Source organism: Mobula hypostoma, chromosome 1 (assembly GCF_963921235.1).
Source record: "Mobula hypostoma chromosome 1, sMobHyp1.1, whole genome shotgun sequence".
Taxonomy (NCBI): Eukaryota; Metazoa; Chordata; class Chondrichthyes; order Myliobatiformes; family Myliobatidae; genus Mobula; species Mobula hypostoma.
The window spans coordinates 33153532-33167714 of NC_086097.1; the positions used below are offsets into that span (position 1 = coordinate 33153532).

A 14183-nucleotide genomic window follows, 5' to 3' on the forward strand; every position below is an offset into this window, starting at 1 on the left:
GGGGATTTATCCACTGTAATTCAGCCCAAGACAGCAAGTACCACCTCCTCTTGATCTGTATATGGTCTATGACCGCATTATTTTTTTCTCAGTTCTATTGACTCTGTTTCTTAAGTATTCATTTAAGATCTCCCCATCCCTTTCAGCTCCATGCATATATGACCACGCTGAACTTTAAGAGGACAAATTTTGTCCCTTGCTATCCTTTTGCTGTTAATATAGCTATAGAAGCCCTTCGGATTCTGTTTCACCTTGTCTACTAGAGCGACCTCATACCCCCTTTCAGTCTTTCTGATTTCTCTCTCAAGTGTTCTCTTGGATTTCTTATACTCCTGAAGTATCTCATTTGATCCTAACTGCCTATACCTGATATGCACCTTCTTTACCAGGGCCTCAATCTCCCTTGATAACTAAGGTTCTCTAAACCTGTTAGCCTTGCTTTTTATTCTAACAGGAACATATAGATTTTCAATATTCCACTTTTGAAAACCTCCCATTTGCCAAGCATCTCTTTTCTGGAAAACAGTCTATCCCAATCCATACCTGCAAAGTCCCTTCTGATGCTATCAAAATCGGAGTTTCTCCAGTTTAGAATCTTAACCCATTCTATCCTTCTACATAACTATCTTGAAACAAATGGAAATGCTGTATTGGTTTTGAATTGGTGCTGTAATGATGTGGTTAATAACACTGTATTAATGCCAGGCTTACCACATTGTCATGTGGTGTTTATAGCATTATATTCTTAGCATGCTAAAGGTATTTTAAAAAATGTAGGGTTAAAGGTGCTGCATTGATATGACATTCACTGTTATAATTTTGGATTGATAGTATTTGAATAATCTGGGACTAATGCAGTGCCTGAATATGAACTGGAATTAAAATTGTAATACTACCAGGTAGATATAAATATGGGGATAAGAGTGCCTGCCTAATAGCATTGAGGTATTTAGGTCAGTACTCCTGTAATGCTATTTTCATCTTTGCAATACTCTTGATGTAATCCCCAGAAATGCTAGGGAATATACATTTAATCAAAAAGAAGTATTAACAACAGTTAGTGTTAGTTAACTGAAAATAGTGCCAGAGAAATTCATGGGACTAGAAGCTGATAAAAGCTTGATGTCTGACAGCCAACATCTATGGGAGGGATAGCCATGGAAAGAGTCGATGTATTGGTTGTCACAATCTAAAAGTTCCAGAGATAATAGGGAAAAGTACAGGGGAATGTCAGAAGTAGGTTTTTTTTGTACATATAGAGCAGTAGGTGTGTGGAACATGCTGCCGGGTGGTGGTAGAGGAAGATACATTAGAGTTATTTAAGACACTCTTAAATAAACTCATGAATGATTGAAAAATGGCGAGTGATTTGGAAGAGAAGGGTTAAATTGATCTTAGAGTAGCTTAAAGGGTCAATACAACACCATGGGCTGATCTATGCTGTACTGTTCTCTGTTCAATAGAGCAGTTCCTGCAGATTGAGGGTGATGTGTATAAACCTACAAGTTAAAAATAAGAGGAAGGAGTGAGAAGAGGGAACCAAAGCTAGAATATACGTTGTAAAAGCAATACCGGAGTCTTATTTTAAAGAATGTGATAACGGAGAGTGCCAATGAGATTAGACATTATCAATACGATTTGTAAGAAGGAGATTCTGTTTGATAAACCTCCAGGAGATTTTTGAGGATGTAATGATGGGGAAAAGCATCTCACTTGGTGGATTTGGATTTTCAGAAGGCTCTTGATAAAGAGAGTGTGCAGAATTAAAGCAGGGATTGTAGGTAAAGTACTGGCATAGGTTTCCTCCCACAACACATAGGCTTTCAGGTTTGGTTTTGGAAATGGTTTATTGCCGTCACATGTACCAAAGTACATGTACCATGGTGCTTGTCTTGCACACTGTTTATACATATCAAATCATTACACATAGCACTGTGCTAGAACAAGGTAAAACAATTACAATACAGAATAAAGTGTAAAAGCTATCAAAAAAGTGCAGTACAGGTAAACAATAAAGGGCAAGATCATAATGAAGTAGATTGTGAGGCTAAGAGTCCATCATATCGTACTAGGGAACTGTTCAAGCGCCTGATAACAGTGGAATATAAGCTGTCCTTGAGCCTGGTGGTACGTGCTTTCAGGCTTTTGTATCTACTGCCTAATCAGAGGGGGGAGTAGAGAGAATATACGGGATATATGGGATCTTTGATCAAGCTTTTCTGCAGCAGCAAGAAGTCAGACAGAGTCCGTGGAGGGGAGGCTGGTTCCTGTGATGTGCTGAACTGGGTCCACAACTACCTTGCAGTCGTGGCAGTGTATTTGCCATACCAAGCCCTGATTCATCCAGGTCGGCAGTTTAATTGGTTACTGTAGGTGAGTGATAGAATCTGATGAGTGTTTGTGAGAATGTGGGGGAAATAAACTGTGAATGGTGAAAATAGATGCTTGATAGCATCGAATCAGTGGGTCACAAGGCCTGTTTGCAAGGTAGGCATAGCTGCCACAGCGCCTATTTTCACCTTCTATAACCCTGTCATCTCTATAACAGTGGGAATAAATGGGATTGTTTCAGGATTGCAAGAGAAAGCTAGTGAGGTAATACATAGTTCAGTGTTTGGGCTTCAGTAATTCAACAATGTTAATGGTTTGGATGAGGGATCAAATTGTGAATCAGAACTGACCAATGGTATGCCACGGTGATAGGTCAATTTGTTGTTTGTCACTTGCATTAACAATTTTGATGAAAATACAGTACATAGAATCAGAGACATACAGCACTGAAACAGGGCTTTCAGCTCAGTCTCTCCATGCCAACCAAGATGTCTATTTGAACTCATCATGCTTGCCTGCATTGCGCCCAGAACTCTGGTCTCACCAATGATTTGTACAACTGTAACATTTGGTGGGCTGCGATCATCGCTAGCAGTTGCTAGATTGGCTGAGGGGCACGACGTTTAAAAAGAGCTCGGGGCCTTTTGGAACTTTTCCATGGGCTGCAATCATCGTGAGCAGTCGCATGTTTGCCTGAGTGGTGCAGGGTTTAAAAAGAGTTTGGGATCCTTTAGGACATTTTGTCATGCTGCAATCATTGCAGGCAGTTGCTTGTTTTGCTGAGGCGGCCTGAGGTTTAATAAGAGCTCAGGGGCTTTTGGGACTTTTGGTGGACTGCAATTATAATGATTTCTTAAGCAGTCAGCAGAGGCCAATAAAAAGGAACAAGGTGTAAACAGAGTGGCCATTGTTGGAGTGGACGGTGTTATAATAATCAGGCTTTGGCTCAAAAGGTTTGGGCGAGAATAGGCAAGTTTCTAGTAAGGTTTTTTCTTTCTTTGTCTGTTAGTACATACTGTAGTTAGTGTGCTAAGAACTGATCCAGGGTTAGTAGTATGTTCTTTGAGTGAAATGTGGGAACTCTGGGAGACCTCCAGTCTTCCTGATAACTGTATTTGCATGAGGTGCATTGAAGAGGAGGTCTTAGATAGGAGTTATAGAGAGGTGGTCACCCCTAAGTTGAAAGAGGCAGGTACCTAGATGACTGTCAGGAGAGGGAAAGGGAATATTCAGCTAGTGCAGAGTAGCCCTGTGGCCATTCCCCTTAATATTAAATATATCGCTTTGGATACTGTTGGGGGTGGGGATGTTCTTCTGGGAGAAGCAGCAACCGGGTCCGGCTACCACTGAGTCTGGCTCTGTGGTTCAGAAGGGGAGAGGAGTAAAGATAGTGGATTCCATAGTTAGAGGAGCAGATAGGAGATTCTGTGGATGGTATATTGCCACCCATTTGTCAGGGTTAAGGAAGTCTCAGATCAGGTTCACTGCATGCAAGAGGGGGAGGATGAATAGCTGGAGTTCTGGTAGATATTGGTACCAATGACAGAGGTAAGAAAAGGGAGGAGGTCCTGAGGAGAGAATAAAGGGAGTTAAATAGAAACCTAAAAAGCAAGGCCTCCAAGGTAGTAATCTCTGGATTGCTGCCTGTCCCACGCAGCAGTGAGGTTAAGAATAGGATGATGTGGCAGATGAATGTGTGGCTGAGAGATTTGTGCAGGGGGCAGGGGTTCAGATATCTGGATCATTGGGATTTCTTCTGGGGAAGGTATGACCTGTACAAAATGGATGGGATACACCTGAACCTGAAGGGGACAAATATATTTGTGGGCAGGTTTGCTAGAGGAGGGATTAAACTAATTTGATAGGGGATGTGAAGCAGAGTGACAGCTGAGAATGGGCAGTTGGTATACAAGTAGATGGAGTGAGTAGTGAGACTGTGAGGAAGGACAGACAGAAGATTGGTCAAAATCTAAAGAGAGGATGATGCAACCATGCCTGACAAGGGAAGTTAAAGACAACATAAAAGCAAAAGAGAAAGTATATAATACAGTAAAAAGTAGTGGGAAATTAGATGATTGTAACAGGACAGGAGATTAGTGTGCAAACTTAAAGCACACGGTATTGGGGGTAAGGTATTGATGTGGATAGAGAATCGGTTGGCAGACAGGAAACAAAGAGTGGGAATAAACGGGACCTTTTCAGAATGGCAGGCAGTGACTAGTGGGGTACTGCAAGTCTCAGTGCTGGGACCCCAGTTGTTTACAATATATATTAATGACTTAGATGAGGGAATTAAATGCAGCATCTCCAAGTTTGCGGATGACATGAAGCTGGGCGGCAGTGTTAGCTGTGAGGAGGATGCTAAGAGGTGCAGGGTGACTTGGATAGGTTGGGTGAGTGGGCAAATTCATGGCAGATGCAATTTAATGTGGATAAATGTGAAGTTATCCACTTTGGTGGCAAAAATAGGAAAACAGATTATTATCTGAATGGTGGCCTATTAGGAAAAGGGGAGGTGCAACGAGACCTGGGTGTCATTGTACACCAGTCATTGAAAGTGGGCATGCAGGTACAGCAGGCAGTGAAAAAGGCGAATGGTATGCTGGCATTCATAGCAAGAGGATTCGAGTACAGGAGCAGGGAGGTACTACTGCAGTTGTACAAGGCCTTGGTGAGACCACACCTGGAGTATTGTGTGCAGCTTTGGTCCCCTAATCTGGGGAAAGACATTCTTGCCATAGAGTGAGTACAAAGAAGGTTCACCAGATTGATTCCTGGGATGGCAGTTCTTTCATATGATGAAAGACTGGACTGACTAGGCTTATACTCGTTGGAATTTAGAAGATTGAGGGGGGATCTTATTGAAACGTATAAAATCCTAAAGGGATTAGACAGGCTAGATGCAAGAAGATTGTTCCCGATGTTGGGGAAGTCCAGAACGAGGGGTCACAGTTTACGGATAAAGGGGAAGCCTTTTAGGACTGAGATTAGGAAAAACTTCTTCACACTGAGAGTGGTGAATCTGTGGAATTCTCTGCCACAGGAAACAGTTGAGGCCAGTTCATTGGCTATATTTAAGAGGGAGTTAGATATGACCCTTGTGGTTAAAGGGATCGGGGGTATGGAGGGAAGGCAGGTACAGGGTTCTGAGTTGGATGATCAGCCATGATCATACCGAATGGCGGTGCAGGCTCGAAGGGCCGAATGGCCTACTCCTGCACCTATTTTCTATATTTCTATGTAAAGCTTTCAAAAACCAACAGGAGGCAACTAAAAAAATAATAGGGAGAGAAAAGATGAAATATAAAGGTAAGCTAGCTAATAATATAAAAGAGGATACCAGAAGTCTTCTTTTCAGATACAATTTATAAAGAGTAAAAGAGAAGTGAAAGTGAATATTGGAGCACTGGGAAATGATGCCGGAGAGTACTAATGGGGAACAAAGAAATGGCAGATGAATTTAAGAAGACATAAGCAGTAACCAGAAATTCAAGTGACGGGGCAGAAGTGAGTATATTTGCTATTACTAAGGAGAAGGTGGTTGGGAAGCTGAAAGGTCTAACAGCTAAGTCGTATGGATCAGATGGACTATACTCTACAATTCTGAAAGAGATAGCAGAAGAGATTGTGGAGACATTAGTAGTGATCTTTCAAGAATCACTAGATTCTGGAATGTTACTCCACTCTTTAAGAAGAGAGGGAGGCAGAAGATGGGAAATTTATAGGCCAGTTAGCCTGACTTCAGTGGCTGGGAATATGCTGAAATACATTATTAAGGATCAGGTTTTGGAGTGCTTTAAGGAATTTGATAAAATAGGCTAGAGTCAACGTGGTTTCCGTAAGGGGAAATCTTGCTAGACAAATCTGTTGGAATTCTTTGAGGAAATAACAAGCAGGATAGACAAAGGAGTGTCAGTGAATTTTGTTTACTTGGATTTTCAGAAGGTCTTTGACAACATGCTGCATGTGAGGAAGCTAAACAAGATTACAGGAAAGATACTAGCATTGGGTAGAAGATTGGCTGACTGGCAGGAGGCAAACAGTGTGAATAAAGGGGGCCTTTTCTGGTTGGCTGCTGGTGACTAGTGGTGTTCCACAAGGGTCAGTGTTAGGACTGCTTCCTTTCTTCTTATATGTCAATGATTTGGATATCAGAATTGATGGTTTTGCGGACAATGCGAAGATAGGTGGAGGGGCAGGTAGTGTTGAGGAAACGGAATCTGCAGATGGACTTAGATTGGGAGAATGGACAAAGAACTAGCAGATGGAATATATTGCAGGGATATATATGGTCTTGCACTTTGGTTAAAGGAATAAAGGCGTAGAATATTTTCTAAATGAGGAGAAAATTCAGAAATCAGAGGTGTAAAGGGATTTGGGACTCTTTGTGCAGGATTTCCTAAAAGTTAACTTGCAGGTTGAGTGTTTGTAAAGAAGGCAAATGGAAATTTAGCATTCATTTCAAGACAACTAGAATATAGAAATAACATTGTCATGATCAGACTTCATAAGGCATTGTTCAGACCACACGAAGCATTGTGAGCACTCTTGGATCTCTTATCTAAGAAAAGATGTGCTGGTATTGGAGAGGATCCAGAGGATGTTCACGAGTCTGGTTCCGGAAAGGAAAGGATTAACATTGGAAGAGCATTTGATGGCTCTGGTCCTGCACTCACTGGAGTTTAGAATGAGAGGAACCTTATTGAAACCTATTGAATATTGAAAGACCTGGGTAGAGTGGATATGGGAGGGCAGAGCTCAGCATAGAGTGACATCCATTTACAACAGAGACATTAGGAGGAATGTATTTAGCCAGAGAGTGGTGAATCTGTGGAATTCATTGCCACATGCAGCTGTGGAGGCCTTTACTCACTGGAATTTAGAAGGATGCGGCAGTGCTTTCATTGAAACCTACCAAATGTTGAAAGGTCTAGATAGGGTGGATGTGGAGAGGATGTTTCGTATGGTGGGGGTATCCAGAACTAGAGGGCACAGCCTCAAAATTGAGGGGTGACCCTTTAGAACAGAGGTAAAGAGGAATTTTTTTAGCCAGAGAGTAGTAAATCTGTGGAATGCTCTGCCACAGACTGTGATGTTTACTAATTGGTCAGGGCATCAAAGGATATGTCGAGAATGCAGGTATTTGGAGTTGAGTGGACTTGAGATCAGCCATGATGGAATGGCAGAGCAGACTGAATGGGCTGAGTGGCCTAATTCTGCTCCTATGTCTTATGGTCTTATAATTCATTGAATATACAGTGGATTCTGACGAACTGAGCTATGGGTTAATTAGGGCAGCTGCATATTTGGGACAACTCTTAAAGAACAAAAATGAATTGGAAAAAAATAGCCAGGATTCCTTTGCTTATTTGAGACACTGTGCTACTTAAAATTGGATAGGAAATTGTTGCCAAACAGTTTCTAACTAGCTGGAAGAAGGTAGTGCCAGTGAACAATGCAACCATGGGCGACATCCTCCAGACAGTTCACGAAACCACTTTTTTCACGTCTTTTACATCTTCTATTTCTTTCAAATGTGGGCCTGCTACTGTTGGAGTCTGTGATCTACATTTTGGTGGTGTGTTTTCCGGCCAACTGACTGATCTGGTGCTTTGCTGTCTCTGAAGGTGTACCGTTGTATCTTCAACCAAAGTGTGTGGCCTCGAGGCCAAGATGCCTGGAGATGGGGTGCAAGGCCATGACTGATTCAATTTCTTACCGATCTCACCAATTAAAGCACGAAGGAAAATTGAAATCATTAAGGCATGTGCAGAACGCGAGTGGGTGTTCAGTGCTGTTCACCAACCTCTCGCTCGCTGCCTCTAGAGAAAGGTGTCTGCGTGTGTCGATCTCCCTGTCTCTCTGTCTTGCTCACTGCTCCCAAGGAAGGTCCCAGCATTTGAATAGTCTCTCTCCCCCGATGATGTCGGAGGATGGTGCCGGAATTCTGGGTCCTGGCCAAGGTTTAATCGACATGGTTTGTTGATGAGACTCTGTAGATCATGTTATGATGTCTTTCTGGTTTCTGGTCGCTCCTTTTTTTCTGTTGCTAGTTTGGGTGATTTGGATTGGGGCAGCTTGCAGATAATGAACAACACAGCACTAAATTGAACTGAACTGAATATGCTTGGACTCTTCCAATTTTGTGTCTTACATTCTGTGTTTCTTGCTAGTTTTTTGTTGCTGTTTCTGCAATTTGTTTTTTTTGGACTGGGGGTGTTGATGTTTTTCTTTGAACAGGGTCGATGGTTTTTGTTGTTTTGTGGCTGTCTGTGGGGAAGACGAATCTCAGGGTTGTATACTGCATACATATTTTGATAATAAATGTACTTTGAATCTTTGAATCTTTGGTGAGATGGCAGAGCAGACTCAGTGGGCTGAATAGCCTCATTCTGCTCCTATCCCTCATGATCATTGTAATGAATTGCATCAAAAGCACGCAGACTTGTGTGTAAAATCAGGAACTGAAAGTGGATGGTGGGATGAAAATAGTTATGGTGTTTCTAGGAAAGAATGTATGTACATACATACATCAGATTTTAGAGTTCAGTCATATTATGGAAGCTCATTGGTATGTATGGGTATCCATAAGTTGGGTATTCATAACACAAGGAAAGCCTGCAAAAGAGACTGTGAGTTCTGCTGAGAATACAAGGCAATGTGTTGGCGCATGGCCAAGTGGTTAAGGCGTTCGTCTAGTGATTTGAAGGTTGCTAGTTCGAGTCTTGGCTGAGGCTACGTGCTTGTCCTTGAGCAAGGCACTTAACCACACATTGCTCTGTGACGACACTGGTGCCAAGCTGTATGGGTCCTAATAGGCCCTTGGACAACATCGGTGGCGTGGAGAGGGGAGACTTGCAGCATGGGCAACTGCTGGTCTTCCATACAACCTTGCCCAGGCCTGCGCCCTGGAAACTTTCAATGCAAATCCATGGTCTCATGAGACTAACGGATGCCTATGTATACAAGGCAATATGCACCAAGTGAGGGAGTGGCCAAAGTTGCAGTATAACATTCTTAATTTGGAAGTTATTCACTTTGGTAGGGAAAACAGAGAATGATATTATTTAAATGGTAAGAAACTATTATTTAAGAGGGCAGCATGGCAGTGTCACAGTTGGTGCCATTGCTTTACAGCGCCAGCGACCACCTATCAGAGTTCGAATCCCACTCTGTCTGTAAGGAGTTTGTGTGATGTCCCCGTGACTGCATGTGTTTCCTTCGGATGCTCTAGTTTCTTCCTATTTTCTAAAGACATAACAGGTTAGCATTAAGCTTAGTGAATTGTGGGCATGACATGTTGTTACTGGAATCATGGCGATACGTGTGGGGTGCCCAGTAAAATCATCGTATGAATTGTTTTGGTGTTTGAAATAAATTGGCACATTTCACTGTATAGATCATAGAACGTAGAAAATCTACAGCACATTACAGGCGCTTTGGCCCACAATGTCATGCCACCCATGTAACCTACTCTAGAAGCTGCCTAGAATTTACCTGCCGCATAGCCCTCAATTTTTCAAAGCTCCATGTACCTGAGAGTCTCTTAAAAGATCATATTGTATCTGCTTTTACCACCTTCGCTGGCAATGCATTTCATGCACCCACCACTCTCTCTTTAAACATTTTGATGTAAATGTGACGAATAAAGCTAACCTTGTTACTTAAATTGTGATGATTTAAAAAAACGGGCCGACATTCTACATCTGTTCATAAACAAGCATTCAGGTGCAGCAAGCAATTAAGAAGGCAGATGGTACTTTGGCCTTCATTGAACAAGGTTTTGAGTGGAGGAGCAATTAGAAATTGCCTTGAGTATTAGGTGAGTTTTTTAGTCTCCTTGCTTATCTCTCATGGAGATACTACAAGGAAGACTCACCAGTTGTGTCAAATTAGTCTGGTTTCATTAGAGTTCAAAAGAATGAGAGGGGATCTCCTTGAACCATAGACTGAGGAGTCACAGTCTCAGGATATGGTATAAGGCAGAGGTGAGGATATGTAGGTAGAAAATAAATTTCCAGACACACAAAGCATTGAGGACTTGGGAAGAGCATGGCAATCTGGTATTGGGATAGAGGATTAGCTGTGATTTTCTACTGAATGGCGTATGAGCTCAAAGGGCCAAATCCAGTCCTCAGTTGTTGTGAGTGAATCCCAGAAGAGGAACGTAGCACAATGAAATGTCAGCTTGCCTGAAGTTCAATGGTCAACACCTCTGGGGAAGTTAGTAAAGAATCTGCCCCCCCCCGATGTAAAATTGTGCATTTTCTGAATATATTCAGTGCCTCTTTATTAGGTACCCCCCCCCCCATACTTTTCTTCACTCACCTTAAAGTTATGCCCATCTCATATTAACTATTGTCACCCTGGGGGTAAGCCTCTATCTATTCCTCTTATCACTTTATACACCTCTGTCATAAGATGTAGAGGATATCACCTCTCTTCCTCCTTTGCTAAAATGAGAAAAGCCCCAGTTTTGACATCCTCATAAAACATGCTCTCTAATCCAGGCAACATCCTGGCCATCTTCTCTGCACCCTTTCTAAAGCTTCCACATCCTTCCTATAATGAGATGACTAGAATCTCTTCAAGGCAACACTCACAACACGCTGGAGGAACTCAGCAGGCCGGGCAGCATCCGTGGAAAAGATCGGTTGATGTTTCAGGCCGGAACCCTTTGTCAGGACCCGAAACGTCGACCGATCTTTTCCATGGATGCTGCTCGGCCTGCTGAGTTCCTCCAGCGTGTTGTAAGTGTTGCTTTGACCCCAGCATCTGCAGATTATTTTGTGTTTAGAGTTTCTTCGAACTATGAATGTTGTTCCCTTTCACCTTTCTTTTCCAGCAATGGTGTGACACAAAGCAGCCACAGCCACCGTAGACGGGAGGTTCTCCAAATGGAGTGTCAGAAGCATCTGCAGCAATATGAGAGGAAACTTCTGTCCCTGGAAGCAAGGAGACGGAAGCAGTACCGAGTGACTTTGCAAATGTCCAAGGATAAAGACTCAGGTCAGTCTTCCAACAAAAAATTCCAATGAATCTCAATTTGTCTTCCTATAAGCTCCAACAAGCAAAATGCTGCAATGTACTGCCTCTTAAACATTCTAGTCTGATCGAGTTTATTGTTATGTGCACAAGTATGGTGAGGTACAGGTATAATGAAAATAGCAGCATCACAGGCACTCAAGGTATAGACAACAAACAGAATACAAATTTATACAATACATTAACTATACATTAAATTATACAATACTTTTCTGCACTGATTTTGCTTTTGCACAAATACACAACGGAAAACATTCATGGTATTGCACAAAGTAGTACAATAACAAGAATACCAAAATTCAGGAGCAAGAGTTGGCCTTTAGCCCCAACATTCAATATTGCTATTCACCATGATCAAGATGGGTCTTAAAGAAAAAAAAACTTTATTTGTCATGTGTGCATCTAAACATCAAAACATACAGTGAAACATCCACCAGTGTTCCGGTACCTATAAAGACCATGTCTGAATGACTGCTGTCCTGTCACACTCACCTCAATAATAAGCAAATGCTTTGAGAGGCTGGTCAAGGACTACATCTGCAGCATACTACCACCCAAACTGGACCCCCTACAATTCGCCTACTGACACAACCGATCGACAGAGGGATGCTTATGTGAGAATGCTGTTCTTGGACTACAGTTCAGCATTCAACACCATAATTCCCTCCAGGCTCGACAAAAAGTTCAGAGACCTTGGCCTTCACCCTGCCTTGTGTAGCTGGATCCTGGACTTTCTGTCAGATCACTGGCAGGTGGTAAGAGTGGGCTCCCTCACCTCTCTCCCTCTGACCCTCAACACAGGTGCCCCTCAGGGCTGTGTACTAAACCCCCTTCTTTACTTTCTGTATACCCATGACTGTGTTGACACCCACAGCTCCAATCTGCTAATCAAATTTTCTGATGACACTACGCTGATTGGCCTAATTTCAAATAATAATGAGGCAGCCTACAGAGAAGAAAACAGCCTCTCCCTCAATGTTGCAAAAACAAAGGAGCTCGTTGTGGACTACAGGAGGAATGGAGACAGGCTAGCATATTGACATCAATGGATTTGGGGTTGAGAAGGTGAACAACTTTAAGTTCCTCAGCATCCACATCACAGAGTATCTCGTGTGGTCTCTACATACCAACTGTGTGGTGAAAAAAGCACAACAGTGCCTCTTTCATCTCAGACGGTTGAAGAAGTTTGGTATGGGCCTCCAAATCCTAAGAACTTTCTTTAGGGGCACAACTGAGAGCATCCCAACTGGCTGCATCACTGCCTGGTATGGGAACTGCACTTCCCTCAAACACAGAACTCTGCAGAGAGCCCAGCACATCTGTCGATGTGAACTTCCCACTATTCAGGGCATTTACAAGGACAGTTGTGTAAAAAGGGCCCGAAGGATCATTGGGGACCCAAGTGACCCCAACACAAACTGTTCCAGCTGCTACCATCCAGTAAACGGTACCACAGCATAAAAGCCGGGACCAACAGGCTCCGGGACAGCTTCTTCCACCAGGCCATCAGCTTGCTTAGTTTATGCTGATGCAACTGTATTTCTGTGTTATATTGACTGTCCTGCTGAACATAATATTTATTATAAATTACTATAAATTGTACATTGCACATTTAGATAGAGATGTAACGTAAAGGTTTTTACTCCTTGTGTATATGAAGCATGTAAGTAATAAAGTCAATTCAATTTGTTTCAATTCATCAAAACAAATCAGCGAGGATGTGTTGGGGGCAGCCTGCAAGTGTTCCCATGCTTACATGCCAATAAAGCATGCCCACAAATAGCTAATCTTAACCTGTGTGTCTTTGGAATGTGTGAGGAAGCCAGAGCATCTGGATATAACATATGCAGTCACAAGGAGAATATACAAACCCCTTATAGCTGGAATTGAACCCCAGTCTTACAGCTGGCACTGTAAAGCATTACGCTTGCCATGAGGCTACCGTAGTCTTGTTTCTTCTCCATCTTCCTGCCTTATCCTCTTAGCCTTTGATTTCTTTGGTGTCCATAAATCGGTTCATCCTGGTCTTGAATACATTGTTGTCAGTGGACATTTGTAGCCTCTGAGGTCAGATGTTCTGAAAAACTAGAATACTCAAATGGAGAAACCTTCTGTCATCTCAGAACAGAAAGAATGGCACAAGACACATTGTTATAATGTCTGGGGTCTCATTGGTGTCCATTTGAATAAGGAAAACAGGCTTTGAACTTGACAGCAGAGTACAAGGTTAGTGGCAAAATTCATTGCTATGTGGAGAGCCGGGGCAGTTTGTGGTTCACATCCACAGATCTTACAATGTTGCTGCACAATTTGTTAGGGTGGTTAAGAAGGCGTATGGTATGCTCCTCTTCATTTGTTGGGGAATTGAGTTCAAAAGCCGCCAGGTAATGTTGTAGCTCTATAAGACCCTGGTTAGTCCATTCTTGGACTATTTTGTTCAGTTTTGTTTGTCTCATTACAGGAAGGATGTGGAAACTTTAAAGAGGGTGCAGAAGAGATTTACGAGAATGCTGGCTGGATTTGAGAGCAAACTAGGGTTTTTCTCTTTGGAACAAAGAAGGACGAGAAGTGACTTGTGAACCTCCTTTGGTCATTCTCCAGGGTCAGCACATCTTTCTTTAGATTGCCCAAAATTGGTCACATGCCGTCTGACCAATACCTCAGCATTACATCCTTGCTTTTTATATTTTAGCCCTCTTGAAATGAATGCTTACATGCTAATTGACTCAACCTGGAAGCTGATCTTTAGGGAATCCTGCACTAGAACCCCTGAGTCCCTTTGTACTTCTGATTTCTGAATATTTAGA

The 14183-nt window shown here is 42.4% G+C and overlaps 1 protein-coding gene across 9 annotated transcripts in view; it reads left to right on the forward strand.

Annotated features, from left to right (window-relative positions):
* The window catches only part of ttll5 (tubulin tyrosine ligase-like family, member 5), a 508510-nt gene that overhangs the window by 257728 nt on the left and 236599 nt on the right, over positions 1-14183 (forward strand). For all 9 annotated transcript variants that reach the window (XM_063045983.1, XM_063045976.1, XM_063045953.1 and 6 more), the window contains exon 20: positions 11177-11340. In XM_063045983.1, coding sequence (XP_062902053.1) covers positions 11177-11340 — 164 coding nt within the window. The remainder of the gene's footprint in view (positions 1-11176; positions 11341-14183) is intronic.